This window comes from Hyperoodon ampullatus (genome assembly GCF_949752795.1).
Source record: "Hyperoodon ampullatus genome assembly, chromosome: 3".
Taxonomy (NCBI): domain Eukaryota; kingdom Metazoa; phylum Chordata; class Mammalia; order Artiodactyla; family Ziphiidae; genus Hyperoodon; species Hyperoodon ampullatus.
In genome coordinates, this window is record NC_136916.1 from 94413333 (window position 1) to 94430896 (window position 17564).

The 17564-nt window shown below is 40.1% G+C and overlaps 2 protein-coding genes across 3 annotated transcripts; one reads left to right on the forward strand and one right to left on the reverse strand.

Moving 5' to 3' along the window:
- Positions 1 to 1927: 1927 nt before the first annotated feature.
- Positions 1928 to 11849, reverse strand: HAUS2 (HAUS augmin like complex subunit 2; the record flags this gene model as incomplete). Of its 2 annotated transcripts, XM_079699537.1 has the most annotated exons (6): positions 1928 to 2352; positions 3973 to 4081; positions 5917 to 6049; positions 7121 to 7190; positions 7547 to 7639; positions 11757 to 11849. In XM_079699537.1, the coding sequence occupies 6 exons, from the start codon at positions 11847 to 11849 to the stop codon at positions 2188 to 2190; spliced, it is 663 nt and encodes a 220-aa protein (XP_079555663.1). In that variant the 3' UTR covers positions 1928 to 2187. The 2 variants fall into 2 exon arrangements, with proteins under 2 accessions (XP_079555663.1, XP_079555664.1); XM_079699538.1 differs by lacking the exon at positions 7547 to 7639.
- Positions 11850 to 11908: 59 nt separating this feature from the next.
- Positions 11909 to 16510, forward strand: LRRC57 (leucine rich repeat containing 57; the record flags this gene model as incomplete). The annotated part of the gene is made up of 6 exons (XM_079700883.1): positions 11909 to 12000; positions 12254 to 12359; positions 12455 to 12593; positions 13256 to 13524; positions 15854 to 16039; positions 16469 to 16510. The coding sequence occupies 6 exons, from the start codon at positions 11909 to 11911 to the stop codon at positions 16508 to 16510; spliced, it is 834 nt and encodes a 277-aa protein (XP_079557009.1).
- Between the last annotated feature and the right edge of the window lie 1054 nt (positions 16511 to 17564).

The window sequence follows — 17564 nt, forward strand, 5'->3', positions numbered from 1 at the left end:
CTTACCTCAAGCTTTTGTGAATCAGATAACCTGTATGCTTACACTTTAACTGTGTATGTTAAATAAAGAATCTGTCCTTTTAATCATATAGGATTCAGACAAGAGCCACAAAATTTTAGTTAAAAATCACAGGTTTATTTTTTTATTTTGAAAAAGACATAAAAGTCAAAAAAGCAAAAATAAAACCCAAAACAACCAGGTATATCAATAATTGTGACATATGTGATGTAAAAAATATATATATATACACATATATATGTATATATATACATACATATACTCATATATATATATATATGTATGTATGACAATACATGAAGAAGCTTAGTAAGATGTTTGAAACCAAGGCTGGGCTTGAACAGATTTCTAATGAAATACAACTAAAAGTTTTGCTTAAAGACTCTAGGCAATGTTCAAGAAATTATGACCACTCTTCTATATCCCATTTGCAAAGGTCAGCAAAATAGGCTTCAAGACATGTTTTTTAGCAGGGGTAGTTTTGGGTAATGATCCTGTTTCCTTATGAAAAACTACTTAACTCATCCACTATGTTCAGGTCTTCTTGCCTTTAAGAGTGTGATGAATACAAGGATGAGTAAACTCCAGTGATACAGAGAATAGGACAGTATAAAATTATTGAAGCATCCATTTAAAGCAGAAGAGGGGACTTCCCTGGTGGTCCAGTGGTAAAGAATCCACCTTCCAGTGCAGGGGACGTAGGTTTGATCCCTGGCTGGGGAACTAGGATCCCACATGGCACAGGGCAACTGAGCCTGCGCGCCACAACTACTGAGCCCTCGTGCCTCAACTAGAGAGCCCGTGTGCTGCAAACTCCAGAGCCCATGTGCTCTGGAGCCTGCGCGCCACAACTAGAGAGAGAAAACCCGCACACCACAACTAGAGAGAAGCCCGCGGGCCGCAACAAAGGGCCTGGGCACCACAACGAAGATCCCACATGCCACAACTAAGACCTGACTCAGCCAAAAAAAAAAAAAAAAAAGCGAAAGAGAACCCCAAGTCTGAAAATAAGCCAAGGGTAGTTGTACTACTGATATAAATGAAAGCATCCTGAGACTTAGTATACCACTCCCTTTTATATGCATAATAATCTCAGGTAAAATATCTGAGCAATTTGTAAAACCTCTGTAAGTTTTACAATAATGTGCCTTTTTCTTTGCTCTGCTCTACTTCTTTGCCTATTTCTAAGGCTGCCAGTGAACACCCTCTGGAATTGCTTAGTGTGTCGGGTCCCCAAGAGCCCCCTCCCACCTCCTGGGTTTGATGATATGCTTGGAGGAGTCATAGGACTCAGCATATGACTGTACTCATGGCTATGATTTACTACAGCAAAAGCACACAAAGCAAAAGAGCAAAGGGAAAGGTGTATGGGGCAAAGTCCGGGGGAAACCAGGCACAATCTTCGAGTCCCTGCCAGTGGAGTCCCACAGGATGTGCTTAATTCCCCCAGCAACTGAGTTGTGACGTGTGAAATGTTGTCTACCACAAAGCTCATTAAAGATGCAGTGCCAGGGTTATTACTGCGGGCTAGTCACATAGGTACCTTCTGCCTAGCATATACCAAAATTCTAGACTCCCAGGAAGAAAGCTGGTGTTCAGCACAAACCACACTGTACAAACACCTTAGTCACAGCGAGCAACTCTTATCAGTGAGTGGAGGGAACCCTAGAAATCTAAGTTCCCAGATGCCAGCCAAGGACCAATCTTACGAGCAGGCCTTTCACAGGATAGCGGTCAGGTCTGCTATTTTGCTCTTTTTTGCATACTTAGTGACAATCTCACAGGAATAAGCAACATACTTTCAGATTCAAGACTCTTCTAACTCAGAAACAAGCATTTTTTTAAAAAAACAACATAATAAAGTCTGCTGCCTAAGATATGGTTAATGCACTCACGTTAATTATCATAGTTATATTTGAGTTTTATTGAAGTGGAATGAAAATACATTGAAAAACAAAGGAAAATTCAGTTTTGTCTTAATGAACTTGGAATCTTGGTATTTCAATATAAAGAGGGCTCTTTCAGTATTGCTAGTGGCAAAGTCTATAAATACCCATGTTATAATTGACTAGAAATGGACTTCACATGACTACATATAATTAAACAAAAATTAAAAGTTGATAATTACTTTGCATTAATAGTTTGAACATTAACTTTAGAAGTAAAAGGTTAAGGAGGCACTGTAACATCATATTTATGAAGAAAATTTTCTTCAGCTAATATTCTGGGCATACAAGAGGAAATTTCCTTCTGTTGTTCTCGCCACTTGAGTATATTCTCTGCCAGTTCTGCTGTCTCAGCCACCAAAATATCCATCTCTGCTAAAGCTGTGCTCTATAACATTTGAAAGAAGGGGAAAACAGGAGAGAAATCATGTGTCATTAACACAACATTACTATATCATAAATAATGACACCAAAAGTTGACAACTGATCTTCTCCAGCCCCTTAATACAAAGGCTCCTTAAAATTGTGCTGTCCTATATGTTCTGTTTCTTTGTGAGTTCATCTCTCCTTTGTCTTCAGTGATCACCTCAATGCAGATGACCCTCAATCTATATTGTCAAACCTAATCTTCTTCCTAAAATTTAGTCCTACATTTCAGTTTGCTGGAAATCTCCATCTAGATGCATATTCAATATCTCAAACTCGATTTAACCACAGTTCAACAAACCATGACTGAACATTTACTATCTCTGCAAGACATATCAAAAAACAAACTCATTGGCTTCTTTAATCTCTTGATCCTACTTATCCTCAAGTCCCCAAGGCTAGAAACTTCATTCCTTGGATGTGTCCCTTGTCCAAATAGTAGCCACGTGCTAGAAATTTGACCTCCAAAATCTAAAAATCTACACAATCCTTTGTATTCCTATGCTTTAAATCTTTTCTCTGAATGACTGTATTTATTCTCCAAGTTCCTCTGCCTTTTGTTCCTCTGCCTAGTCCTCTACACCACAGCTCATCAAACTTTCATGTGCATAGGAATCACCTGAGGAACTTGTTAAAATGTAGATTCAGATTCTGAAGGTCTAAAGTGAAAGAAGTCTGCAATTCTGCATTTCTAGCAAGCTTCCAGGTGATGTTGATGCTCTGCCCATACTTTGAGTGACAAGCCTCAGTCTACTTTATCCAATATTTTCTCCATGATTAAGGTACAGTCCTGCTCAAGCCAACCCTCTGTGCCCTCCTCTAAAAAGACAAAAGAAAAAAACATCCAATGATTCCCCAGTACTCAGACAAAGTCTAAATTTCTTAGTCTGGTTTTCAAAATATTCCATAAACTAACCCCGAGTCAATCTCCCTCTCAATACCTTGAAGCATCAGCCAAAGTGGAGTACCACTCTTCCCTCAAACTACCTGTGCTCTCTCATTTTCATGGCTTTCCTCACATTGCTGCTTTCGGCTGAACTACTCTTTCTGATGCACATCCAGTTTTCACTGATTCTTCAAGATGGAGCTTGCTATTAACTCCTATTTAAAACTTTATTCAAGTATTCCTACTTCCTATCCTATTCCCAATCTCCCTAAAGTGAAAGTAATCACCCCCTTCTCTGTGCTTAAAAGATAGCATCTTCTTTATAATTCTCTGCTGCACTCATTGTGCAAATACAATAAAGTAGAGAGTATCTTATACTTTCTCTCACCAAACCTTGAGAATTTGAGGGCAGGGATTGGTCATATCTGTTTATCTCTCATGATACCTATAGCATAGTCCCTTGCACAATGAAGATAACACATATTTATTAAATACTGGAATAAAACAATGTAAAATGACTTCTAAATAAAGAAAAGGTATCTTGATTAAAAAAAAGTAATTTGCTCATAATATTAGCCAACAAAAAAAGTTAAACGAGATCACACATTTGAGATTCTAGTATAAAAGAACTAAAGATAGCTAAAAGCAATGTGGAAGGAGTTGATGAGGTACTTAAATGCTATTGGTAATACTCACCATTTTCTTTAGATTTTCATCTAAATGAGGGATATTTCTAATTATTTCAAGATGATCTTCTAATCTCTCAATGAAAGTTACTGCCAACTCCAGCAAATGCACCATGTATCTGAAGGAGGGAGAAAAAAAGTCAACTCTTCTTTTTTTTTAGTTCAGGTATTTTGTGTTCTCTTTTTTCCCTTTAATTAGGACCTTTAATATGAAATTAAGAGAATTACAATCCACCCAATGAGCTGTTAATAACCTTTCTGCATTCATGGAAATATCAGTGATAAAAAAGGTTCTTCTTCCAGGCTTCCCTAGTGGCGCAGTGCTTGGGAGTCCGCCTGCCGATGCGGGGGACGCGGGTTTGTGCCCCGGTCTGGGAAGATCCCACATGCCGCGGAGCAGCTGGGCCCGTGAGCCATGGCCGCTGAGCCTGCGCGTCCGGAGCTTGTGCTCTGCGACGGGAGAGGCCACAGCAGTGAGAGGCCCGTGTACCGCAAAAAAAAAAAAAAAAAGGTTCTTCTCTTTCACTTTAAACAGGAATTAACTTTTCATCCAAACACAAAAACAGAAAGAGACAACACTAATCATATCTGTAACCCAATCTAATGTTAGACAAATATCAATGTTAATAATTTTCTCATATAAGTAAAAAATTGGGACTTCGGCGCAGTGGTTAAGAATCCGCCTGCCAGTGCAGGGGACACGGGTTCGATCCCTGGTCTGGGAAGATCCCACATGCCACAGAGCAACTAAGTCCGTGGGCCACAAACTACTGAGCCTGCCCGCCTAGAGCCCGTGCTCTGCAATAAGAGAAGCCACCGCAATGAGAAGCCCGTGCACCACAATGAAGAGTAGCCCCTGCTCGCTGCAACTTGAAGAAGCCCGTGCGCAGCAACGAAGACCCAAGGCAGCCAAAAATAAAATTTTTAAAAACTTTAAAAAATAAATAAAAATTTAAAAAAGAGTGAAGAACTTTAAAAAAAAATTTCTCTAGGTAAAACCTCATTCCATTTCAATCTACTCATTCTTGGTGAAGGGTGAAGACAATAAGGATAAATGTACTTCACTGAAATAGCCTACACATGTAACTACTTTGAATCTTTGTATTTGCAAAATGCCTTAAAACTATTACTCAGTTCTTCTGATATATATAATGTATAATATACACATTAATGATATTTAACTACACTGAATACTGAATATATCCACAAGAATGGGATTTGTATATTTATTATTTTACTGCAAGATAAAAGATCTGACACTTAGAGGAAATATTGACTTGTTCAGGGTCAGTTAGTGAGGCACTGGCAGACAAAGTTAGCAATCAGATCCCCAGATGAGTGCTTTTTAATTTTGTTATTTATTATTAATAATAACCTACACCTTCAATTTGATACTTTCCATACTCCTATGAGAAAGAGAGCAATAGAAAGCATCCCCATTCTATGGATTGGGAAACTAAGGCAAAAACTTAAATCATTTGCCCAAGGCTCTGAGGCATATAAACAGCAGAGGTGAGATCAGAACTGTTATTTTTCTTTTAGATGACATTGTTTTCATCTGTCCCTGCTTAAACTCCCCCAACAGAATTTTTATACAGAGGCAACATTAATGCAACAATAAATTTACATCACAGAAAGCTGTCTATACATAATAAAAATGACTTTTATCCACCTTACTATATGTTATGGATCTAATTTCTTTCATTAAAGTCATTATTTATAATTCCTAAGACACAATGGGCAAAAGGTATGTCTTTCTCTTCACCATTGCTACAATTCTTTAAAAGTAAAGGATTTTCTTTCTGGTTTAATGTATCAGCATTAATAATAATGTTAATAGATATGATCACTCATATACTGTTTAATGAATTATGCTATGAAATAACTACTAGTCTAAACAAAAACTACCCTCAGGGAACATGTGTGACTGTTAACTTCTACTTTTTAGTCTAACCTGTGATAAACAGCTTCAATAGGCAAGTTTTCTTGGCACATGGGTTTCAACAGTCTTTGCCTGAGGGACCGCTTTTCTTTTAGCACCGCTTCCAAATGATTATTCATGCTTTGCAGAGTATGACACTTCTGAGCTACACAAACCAGAAACAGTCATTATAATTAGCAACAGGACAAGTTTTGAAGTCACTAATACTAACAATGGTCAAAAATTAATCCCACCATTTCTCTCCTAAATATCTCCCCTTTGCTGTCTTTAATACCAATACCAGTTTCATTTTCAACTATTTTCTCTTACTTTTACTACTGACAACCCAATCTAGTGCTAAATTCTTTGTGTTTCCCAATTCTATTCATAGTTCAGTTTTTATAGCCAGAGCCATATGCTTCACATAAAGTGTCTGTCTCTAATATTCTATATTAGAGCATTAAAAAACAAATATTTGTCTTTTAAGCTACTTTTATTTCAATATTTTCCCCAGAATTCAGTTAATGGCTGTCAGTTGTCTCTTCTTTTAAATTTTTATTTAGAAAAAATTTCAAACTTAAAAGTTTCAAGAATAGCTCATTGATTGAACTCTCATATACATTTCACCTAGACTCACCAACTAACATTTGGCTATGTTTTCTTTTTTTCCCCTTCTTCTCTACATGCCCATACATATATTTTTGCTAACCAATTTGAGAGTAAGTTGCAGATGTCATGACCTTTTACTCCTAAAACTTCAGCATGTATTTCCCAAAATAGGAACAAGATATGTAACTATACTACAAGTATCAAATTCGGATAATTTAACATTAGTACAATACTACCAATATTTAATACAGCCTATATTTAAACATCACCAAATATCCCAATAATGTCATTTATATCAAAAAAATTTTTTTCTAATCAAATATTCAATCCATGACTACACTGTGCTTTAGCTGTCATGTCTCTTTAGGATCCTTTCATCTGGAAAGTTCCTCAGCCTTTGTGGGATCCTCGCGGACCGGGACATGAACCCATGTCCCCTGCATCGGCAGGCGGACTCTCAACTACTGCGCCACCAGGGAAGCCCCATGTCTTTTAAGCTCTACTGACTTTGTTAGCTTTGGGGCAATACCTGGAAAAATTATCATAATTTTATAGCCTAGTGCTTATTTAAAGTAATCCAAGAAAAAGTTGAAATTTCAATGATTACTCATTTAACTAAACCACTTACCCAAAAAGGAAGGATGGACAACATCTGCTGCATCTTTTTCTAGACTTAGGAGTTCAATTTCCAGGTTTTTCTACATTAGAAACAAAAAAACACTTAGCTCATGCAGAAAGTAGCCTGAAGTAAAGGCTTTGATAAAAATGGACAGTCTTTAACTCAGGAATATTTAAGGGGACCAGGAGGATGATTTGTTATGAGAGCCCAGGGATTTACTGAATCTCTTCATTTTGGTGTTCAAGCCCTGTTGCTGCTACTGCTACTACTCCTAACTACAACTATGACCATTACTACTATTATTAACTACTGCAAAGAAAAGCCTATATGACTATGTGCTAGACAGTGTTCTGCGTGCAAGAGGATTACTGTTGGAGCCAGTTAAGATTTTTTTCCATACTAGAGGTAGAAAGTAAAAACTCCAACATAATTTACCTGGTAGATTTCAGCTTGAAGATCTGTGATCTGCTGTAGTCTGGAGAAGTTCACAAAGCAAGAAGTTGATTTCTTAGATATATTTAACATCTCCTATTGGTAAGTGAACAGAGAAAGCAGCAATATGTCAGAGTTTATGTGTGTGTTGGAATAGCATGCCCACGTGTCTAAAATATGAGGATATATTATGTCCAACGCTGCCCCTGAAAAATGAAATACAGAGTAGGACAGTGCAATGTATATTTCCTGTTTTTTAAAACCTCCACCATCACAAATCTTTTGGCCAAATATTAATATTTTAAAAATAAGAAAAACAAAGAAGAAAATCACTTTGTACTATTTCTTAAGGCATCATGCACAATAGACTGGCATTGCTGATAGCTTACCAAAAAATTCTAAAGTTGAAATTGTTGGAGAATCACTTCTACACAAATGACCTAGTCTCTCAGACTTTCCTGCGGCTAAAATTAAACACTTCCTGGGCTATGGAATCATTCACCTGATTCATTAAATGACCTCTATTGGTTACAAGTCATTCATACTGTCTCCTTCCGCATTCTCTCTCTCTTAGATAAAGGAATGTTTTGTCCAGGCATAATTATTCCTTGAAAAAGCCTACCCCCCACCTCCTTTTTATCCTTTCATTCTGTATTATGCTGCATTCTTAAATTGCAGGTTATCTCAGAATAAGAATATTATCTTGTTCATCCCTTGGCTTCATCCATAATTTTTTCTATCCTCCTTTTCTTCTCTAGAATGTTAGCACAGGAAAGAACTTCAGATATCATATAGGCCAAGGATTGGGAAGCTACAGCCTATGAACTAAATGCACCCATTGCCTGTTTTTGTATAGCTTAAGGGCTAAGAATGGTTTTTATATTTCTTAATTGTTGGAGAAAAAAAATCAAAAGAAAAACATTCTGTGACACATGAAAATTATATGAAATTCAAATTTCAGGGTCCAGAAATAAAGTTTTATTGAAACTCAACTTCACTCATTCATTTACTTATTATCTCATGTTGTTTTCATACTACAACAGCCTAGTTGCGACCCTATGGACCTAAAAGCCTCAAATACTTATTCTCTTGCCCTTCATAGCAAACGTTTGCTGACTGATGATAATCAATTTTATAACATTTATTGAGTTAGGCAATAGAAGATTCAAGGATGAATGAAACAAGCTCTCTGCCCTTAACAAGCTCATGATGGATGGGAAGGAAAAGGTACTCCAGACAGAAAGAACTAAACATTATAAATGCTCAGTAACTGGGACTTCCCTGGTGGTCCAGTGGGTAAGACTTCGTGCTCCCAATGCAGGGGGCCTGGGTTTGATCCCTGGTCAGGGAACTAGATCCCGCATGCATGCCACAACTAAGAGTTTGCATGCCTCAACTAAAGATCACATGCGCTGTAACTAAGACCGAGGGGAGCCTAAATAATATTAAAAAAAAAAAGAACAAAGCTGAAACAAACATTTTCTATAAGAGTTGTATCATATCACATCACAATTTTAAGCATCACTCAATTTTTAATTCACATGGGAGGATGTGCACTTAAGGGATGGACTGTTTAAAGGGATCATATAATACATCATTTTGAAAGAATCAATGATAAATCCTTGTAATAAAAATAGGTTTTTTATATGTAAAGTTTGCTTAAAGTAAAATCATGCTACAAATCTTCAGTTTCCTCACTGGGCCTAGCTGTGCAGTAAGATTATAAGAAGGTCTTTTTAAGAGACATGTACCAAAATGTTCATTGCAGCTCTATTCACAATAGCCCGGAGCTGGAAACAACCTAAGTGTCCATCATCGGATGAATGGATAAAGAAGATGTGGCACATATATACAATGGAATATTACTCAGCCATAAAAAGAAACGAAACTGAGCTATTTGTAATGAGGTGGATAGACCTAGAGTCTGTCATACAGAGTGAAGTAAGTCAGAAAGAGAAAGACAAATACCGTATGCTAACACATATATATGGAATTTAAAAAAAAAAAAAATGTCATGAAGAACCTAGGGGTAAAACGGGAATAAAGACACAGACCTACTTGAGAATGGACTTGAGGATATGGGGAAGGGGAAGGGTAAGCTGTGACAAAGGGAAAGAGAGGCATGGACATATATACACTACCAAACGTAAGGTAGATAGATAGTGGGAAGCAGCCGCAGAGCACAGGGAGATCAGCTCGGTGCTTTGTGACCGCCTGGAGGGGTGGGATGGGGAGGGTGGGAGGGAGGGAGATGCATGAGGGAGGGGATGTGGGAACAGATGTATATGTATGACTGATTCACTTTGTTATAAAGCAGAAACTAAAAAAAAAAAAAAAAAAAAAAAAAAAAAAAAAAAAAAAAAGAAGGTCTTTTTAAAAAACATTTATTGGGCTTCCCTGGTGGCGCAGTGGTTGAGAGTCCGCCTGCCGATGCAAAGGACACAGGTTCGTGCCCCGTCCGGGAAGATCCCACATGCTGCGGAGCGGCTGGGCCCGTGAGCCATGGCCACTGAGCCTGTGCGTCCGGAGCCTGTGCGCCGCAACGGGAGAGGCCACAACAGTGAGAGGCCTGCGTACCGCAAAAAAAAAAAAAAAAAAAAAAATTTATTTACTTATTTATGTATTTATGGCTGCGTTGGGTCTTTGTTGCTGTGCGCAGGCTTCCTCTAGTTGCGGCGAGCGGGGGCTACTCTTCGTTGGGGTGTGCGGGCTTCTCATTGCTCTGGCTTCTCTTGTTGCGGAGCACGGGCTCTAGGCGCACGGGCTTCAGTAGTTGTGGCACCTGGGCTCAGTAGTTGTGGCTCACAGGCTTAGTTGCTCCGTGGCATGTGGGATCTTCCCAGACCAATGATTGAACCTGTGTCCCCTGCATTGGCAGGTGGATTCTTAACCACTGCGCCACCAGGGAAGCCCGAATTTACCAAATTACTTTGTTACAGAACTGGACAATACAGGTGAGAGCACTAGGCAATCTGGTAGCAAGAAAACACAGGAGAGAAGTGAGGAAGGTGAGAACTGGGGAGTGCTGTGGTTATGTTTTGCCTATTTTCCAACGCATTCATTCCTACCCCTCGTTTCCCCCAAAATCCATAAGGTCTGGCTACTAGGTCTTCAAGTAATCTAGAAAAGTCCTTCAACAGACGTTTAAACTCTTTCAAGATAGTGTTACAGTATCTATCATCTATTACAGTTCATTTTAGAGATGATATAATGTGTCAGAAAAGGGAGAGCTCTGGGATCTAACTCTACTTCACTAGTTGAGTGGCCCTGGACACGTTTCTTGGTCTCCTCAGGTCTCAGTTTCTGCATCTTAAAATTACTGTAAGTAGATAGTAGAATTCTCTAATGACTCTTCTAGGTCTAAAAAATTGTCTATTTTTCATAAATCTTTCATCATGTGCATAGTGCTAATCTCTGTAGATGGTTTTACCTTTTCTATTTTTCTCAGTTGCCTTTTTAGTGAAATTCCTCAACTTCCTCATTATCTCAAAATTTCTTTCCCTTCTCTCAACCCCACTTTTCCCATTCCCTTGTCATATCTGCCATTTCTATTTCATTATTCCCTCACATCTTCAATTTCTCCCTCTGTTGGCTTGTTCCCTTTGGCCTATGAACATGCTCTTCCCGCCGAACCTAAAACTACCACCCTTTGGCCAATCTCCCTCTTCTCTCCTTCTCAAAATTAATTCCTTCCTCCAATCATGTTCCAAGGTCTCTCGGGTCTTTTTCACCAATGCTTTTTTGTTCCCCGCCCCCACCGGCCTTTAAAGATGCGTGCTTCCCTTGGCGCTCTCCTGTACCCGGCGCCTGCCGCAATGCTTCAGTATTTCACACAAACGAGCGTTCTTTGGGAACGTATGTTTTAACCACCTACCCGTTATTTCCCAACCCCGCCACCGATTACAATCTAGAGGCGGTATTACTGGATGAAAAAAGGCGGGTAACACTAGTCTTTATTACCGCCCAAGAACTGACCTGGGATAACTCGCCTGCCAGACACTTGAAACACCATCTCCTTAGAGCCCCGCTTTTGCAGAACCCACCGCGGACCAGTCACTTCTGCTGCCTACAAGGAGCTCCATCGGCCACGACTCTAGAACAGCCCCCAGCCAGCACCCTCCCACCCACTCCCGCAGCCAGCACCACCACCTCACAGCTATCTTCTGTCGCCACCGTGGGCACCCCTTTCATGACGCCATCGCCCCCCACGCACCTGAGTAACCAACCCCGAAGCTACGAAATGGCCCAGCAGTAGCCCCGCAGCGTTTGGCTCGGACGCCGGGTCCCAGGGGTTCGCCTCAGCCATAGCTGGCAGCCGCCTTTCCGGGTGGCGCGGAGAGTGAGCGGAACGCACCGCGCGGCTCGATGACGTCACAGGGCGTTTCCGCCCCGGCGGAAGCCTGGGGAGCGCATCCCAGGCGAGCGCGGGTCCCGGGTCTTCCTCTGCGGAGCCGGCTGTGAGCTGAGGGGTAGGAGGCGAGTTCGGGGATCCCTGATCCTCTGTAGGCTCCTAGCGGCGTCTAGCCTTCGAACAGCTGCAAAAGCGGCGGGGCCTGGTGTTCTTCCCTTTCTTCCTTGCCACTCTTGAGCTGGCCCCCAAGATCCAGGGATCGGCAGGAGGTGACAGCTGGAGCTTGAGACATAGCCGGGAGGCCGACAGGGTGGCTGGGTGCCGGGCCGAGTGGTTACAGCTGCTCATCCTTCCCGCAGAGACCTGAGCCTTGGCGCTAGGATGGGAAACAGTGCCCTCCGCGCTCATGTGGAAACAGCGCAGAAAACTGGTGTCTTTCAGCTTAAGGACCGTGGGCTGACCGAGGTGAGACTGGGAGGATCCGACCAAGGGAATTTAAAGGGAGAGGGACGGCGGGCGGTGAAGTTAATAGGTAAGGCGCTGAGAGCCCCTTTCTTCAGTTCCCCTCAGAGTTGCAGAAGCTGACAAGCAATCTCAGGACCATCGACTTGTCCAACAACAAGATCGAGAGTCTACCGCCTATGATTATAGGGAAGTTCACTCTGCTGAAGAGCCTGTCCTTGAACAACAACAAACTGAGTATGGCTTTTGCGCCTGGGAATTTTGCTAGTTATCAGCTGTTAAGAAGGGTGGTTTTTCTCTTGGAATACAGTGTGGAGTACGATTATAATGTTATTAAACTGGTTTTCAAATAAATGTATCAGAATCTTAAAAAAAAAGAAGGGTTTTTTTTTTTTCTTACAAGCTGATTTTTCTTGTTATGAAACTTCAGGAGCTCAAGATGCAGAAGAATGTCAGAGTCCTTGAAGCTTTCTATCTCTTGTAATTACATCTATAAGCCTCCTCTCCTGGTGTAATGATTGGTAGGAGGTTAATTTGGACTTGAAAGGGACCATCTTTGGGGTGTAATGTAAACAGAGCTAACTTTGCTGCTAATTTGGAAGGGCGGATGGGATGGTAAGGAGAGGGCCTTCCAAATCCCACAAAATTGCTGTGGGATTGTGTAGTGGCCCCTTCACAAAAGGAGCCTGTTATATACATAGCTTTCCTGAATTTTGATGGCACCTTCACCTTCTGAAGACTATGTTGGTAAAAATGCAATACTTAAAAATGGCACAACATGTGAAATGCCTATGTGTATTAACAAGAGGCATAACAGACTGCCATATAGTTTTTATAAACTTCATCAAAGGTGTTTTTCAGCTGTATTGGATTCAGGTTTTTAAATTTTTCTTTGCCAGCTGTCCTTCCTGATGAGTTATGCAATCTGAAAAAACTAGAGACACTAAGCTTAAACAACAATCAGTTGAGAGAGCTGCCATCTACTTTTGGGCAACTATCTGCCCTTAAGACCCTGAGCCTCTCTGGGAACCAGCTGAGAGCACTACCATCCCAACTTTGTAACCTACGGCACCTGGATGTAGTGGATCTCTCCAAGAACCAAATTCGGAGCATACCTGACACAGTGCGGGAGCTGCAGGTCATCGAACTCAACCTCAACCAGAACCAGGTCTAGAGCTTAAGGGTTTTTTTCTACAGCATGTATGTGGGTTTACAGTCTCCTGAATAAACAATTGTTCTCTAAACTGTAATCATGGAGAGGGGTATAAGAGGCTAGAAGAGAGGTATATTCTATGGGCTGGACTAATTTCAAAGCCCAAAGTGCCGTGAAGTTAGTTGAGACACTGGGTGTGTTTGTTGTGTAGGTGTTTTTTGGAGGGTAGGGTGGGTAACATGGTGAGGCAATTTCAAAAGTTAAACCCCTGTCTCACAAACCTTGAGTTCTTCAAATCATCCTCAGATATACCTCTAATCATCTAGCAAGGAGCTATGTCGGGAAGATAGAGTGGAAAAGAGGCTTAAACTCATATGTTCTCAGAGTTGGACATCAGAGTTCATTCAGTTGTCCTTTTGCTGACATCTTTGTCAAGTGTGTGTCCTGCTTTTGCGGAAAAACCGTCAGTGATAGGAGTTTTGGAGATTGTTGGACAGCTCTAATTTCAGTATTTGAAATTTATTTCCATAACTTCAGAAACTCTTTGGTTAACACGTATCTGACTGGAGAAACAATCTTTGGTCTAGACATAAGGCACAAATGATGAAACACTGATCATAGTGAGACTGGGTAGTCTTTAGTTTTTCCAGTGTCTATGCTTCTACATCTGCAGAGTCCATTACAGTAGCCACTAGGCACATGGCCATTAAAATTCATTTAAATTAGACTTAAAAATTCAGTTCCTCGGTTGCACTAGCCATATTTCAAGTATGGCTCAATACAGCCATATTTCAAGTATGGCTCAATACAGCCATATGTGGCTAGTGGCTACCATATTGGACAGCACAGATATAGAACATTCCACTAGTTGCAATAAGTTTTATTGGACAAAACTGTTCTAGATTGTCCTGACCTTATGTTATGATGAAATTCAGTCAGTCTTGGACGAGATTGGCTCTATCTTTTCCTTAAAGTGGATATTCTTGTATGTTCTTGAGCTTTTTGGAAAAAAATTCTGAATGTTTGGCAAAAAATATTGGAAAAAACTTGTTAAGCAAATTGAGCACTTGCTCCACATTCACCTATGCTGCCTTAAATCAGTGGTTCTCAGGTTTTAGTGTGCATCAGAATAACCCGGAGAGCTGGTTAAGAGATCACTGGGCTCCACACTCATTGTTTCTGATTTTGTAGGTCTGGGGTAGGGTCTGAGAATTTGCAGTTTTAACAAGGTCCCAGGTGATGGTCTGAGATGATACCAGGCATAGTAAATATAACTAGGTGGCTTGGAGCATTTAAAGGGCAGAAGAGCTGAATGCATCAAAGATAACTGCTTGCTACTGAGCTCCAGAGCCTAAAAGAAGAGTTGTGCTATTGGGAATGGGCATGCTGAGTGGGTTATGATGGTGAAACATCCAATGTGTTTTACTAAAAATCAGAAACATAGGAGTGGAATAGAGGTAGGCAGAAATGAATGTAGATAGATAGCTTAAAAGAAGAGATAGCTTTAAGACTGAATGAGCTGGGCTTCCCTGGTGGCGCAGTGGTTGAGAGTCCACCTGCCGATGCGGGGGACACGGGTTCGTGCCCCGGTCCGGGAAGAGCCCACATGCCGCGGAGCGGCTGGGCTCGTGAGCCATGGCCGCTGAGCCTGCGCGTCTGGAGCCTGTGCTCCGCAATGGGAGAGGCCACGCAGTGAGAGGCCCGCGTACCGCAAAAAAGAATGAATGAGCTTTCTAGGAGAAAGTTTAGAAAGATTGAATATTAAGTATTAGGGACTGCTGCTTGAAAAATGTCCATACAAACAAGAAGGGAAGCCAAAAATCGGGAATAATTCAAAAGATAGGAAGAAAAACACAGCACTTAGGTACAAGAAGTGGGAGTTTCAAGAAAAGGATACATAGCACAGTCAGATGCAACAGGGAATGAGGGCAACGAATCCTTGACTTTGGCAGTAAAGTGGTTGGCATCTATGTACACATAAAAGATTGGCAGTAAATGTACCAAAATGTTTACAGTGATGAATTACAGGTAACTTTTTTCTCTAAACTCATATGATTCTCAAATTTTCTATAATGAAGTGCTTTTATTATCAGAAAAATTTGTTTCCAAAAAGCCACTGGTGACCTTCAAAAAAGATTTGTTCTTTTTTCCCCAAAAAAGTGGAGCAGTAACAGAAGCTGGATAACACAAGAGGCTTCTGGAATGAGTGGGTAGTGAGAAAATGGAGGTGGTAGAAGAAAGAACTAGGACAAATAGTCAAGTAAAGATTTTTTAATTTAGTAAAAAATAATCATTACAGTGCTTATACTTTTTCCTATTATCCCTTTTTAAAATTGTTCAATAGATAGCTCAGATCTCAGTGAAGATATCTTGCTGTCCTCGCCTTAAAGTTCTTCGTTTGGAGGAGAATTGTCTTGAGCTCAGTATGCTTCCACAGAGCATCCTCAGTGATTCCCAGATCTGTCTGCTTGCTGTAGAAGGCAACCTTTTTGAAATAAAGAAACTTCGAGAACTGGAAGGCTATGATAAGGTATGTATTAGTGTACTTCTGAATTTCTAGTCACTGCTCCAGAGAAGAGAAAGGTGAAGTAACTCAAATGAGTGTTTCTAGGTACAGGACATATGTATAATCCGTTTATGTCAATAAGGATTTGTTCTCCATTTTGGAGGTGGGTTCTGAGAATCAGCCAAATGGTATTGTGCCAAGATGATATTTTTCTTTAGACAGCTTATTGTAAAGCATCTTTTTCTTTTGATAGGTGTCCTATTAAGATATAAAGGAAAAAAAAACACCCCACAAAACCATGTGCTTTAAATTTGCATTTAGAATAGGTAGATTTTGTAGGAAATGAAGGACCATAAAAACCTAAAGGAAAAAAAATCATAAAATCCTAAATAACCAATACGTTAGTTATTTGCTCAGGGCAAAATAACACATGTATTCTTTCATGATTTTCAGTACATGGAGAGGTTCACAGCCACCAAGAAGAAGTTTGCATGATGTTCTCCAGGAGCATGTGAACCATACAGGACACTGACTTGGAACCTGTTGCAATCTGGCTGAATGAAAGGCTCCTGTTGTTGTCAAGGATATCTGCACTGAGGAGATGATATTCCAGGAGGTTATATTTCACTCAATGATCTTTTTCCTTTCCCGGGCTCATCTCAAATAAGCTAAAGGGAATCAAACACAGGAAGACTCCTCCATTTTGAATCATGGATAGGGCAAAGGACAATGTTGATCTTCAAAACCATCATTTGTTTGGCTTTGAGAAACCCAGTAGCTAGTTGCTATGTATACAGTGAGGGGATGCTGCCTGGTACCAGAATAGCTCCACACAACAGCTTGAAATTTCATGTGTCTCAATGTGCGAGCTTTCAAAAAATCAGTTACCATTCCACCCTGTGTTGACACTTCATATTTTTATGAAATTCAAATAATTCATGAGAGGCTGCTATAGTTAATCTAAGGATTTATGATTTTACTCCAGTCCATTAGTTCAATTGCAATGTTTATACTTGGAATTTAGGATGTACATAAAGGTATGACTCTTGATTAAAAGTGTATGTCAGAGAAGCAACAACACAACACTAAGAGGTGTTCCCAAGGCTGCAGTAGCAATTTTTTTTTTTTTACTATTGCAGGTGCCTTATTGATAGAGGGCTCTGAAGAGCTGAAACTGTATGCAAAACTTGTAAGATACAAGGGTTTTAATAATCAAGATTTTCCTGAAGCTTTGTTAGAAACAGTCTCTTATTTCTGGTCATCTTTTTGTATTTACAACTCTAATACAAATTACCTATCAAAAAGCTACTGTTACAGTATTTTACAACAACTTATGTTTATCAAATTTATTCTCTGAATGAAAGATTTTTTAATAACTATGGCTGGAAGAAAGGTTAATCCTTTAAAGTAAGACGACAGGGGAACTTTAACCTGTAAATGGCCCTTTGTTTGAAAGTAAACTGATAAGGAAGAAATGTTTTATGTTCTTGTTCAGGTTGCAAGAGTACTGAAATGCCTTCATGTGACTGATAAACATTTTTGTGGTACT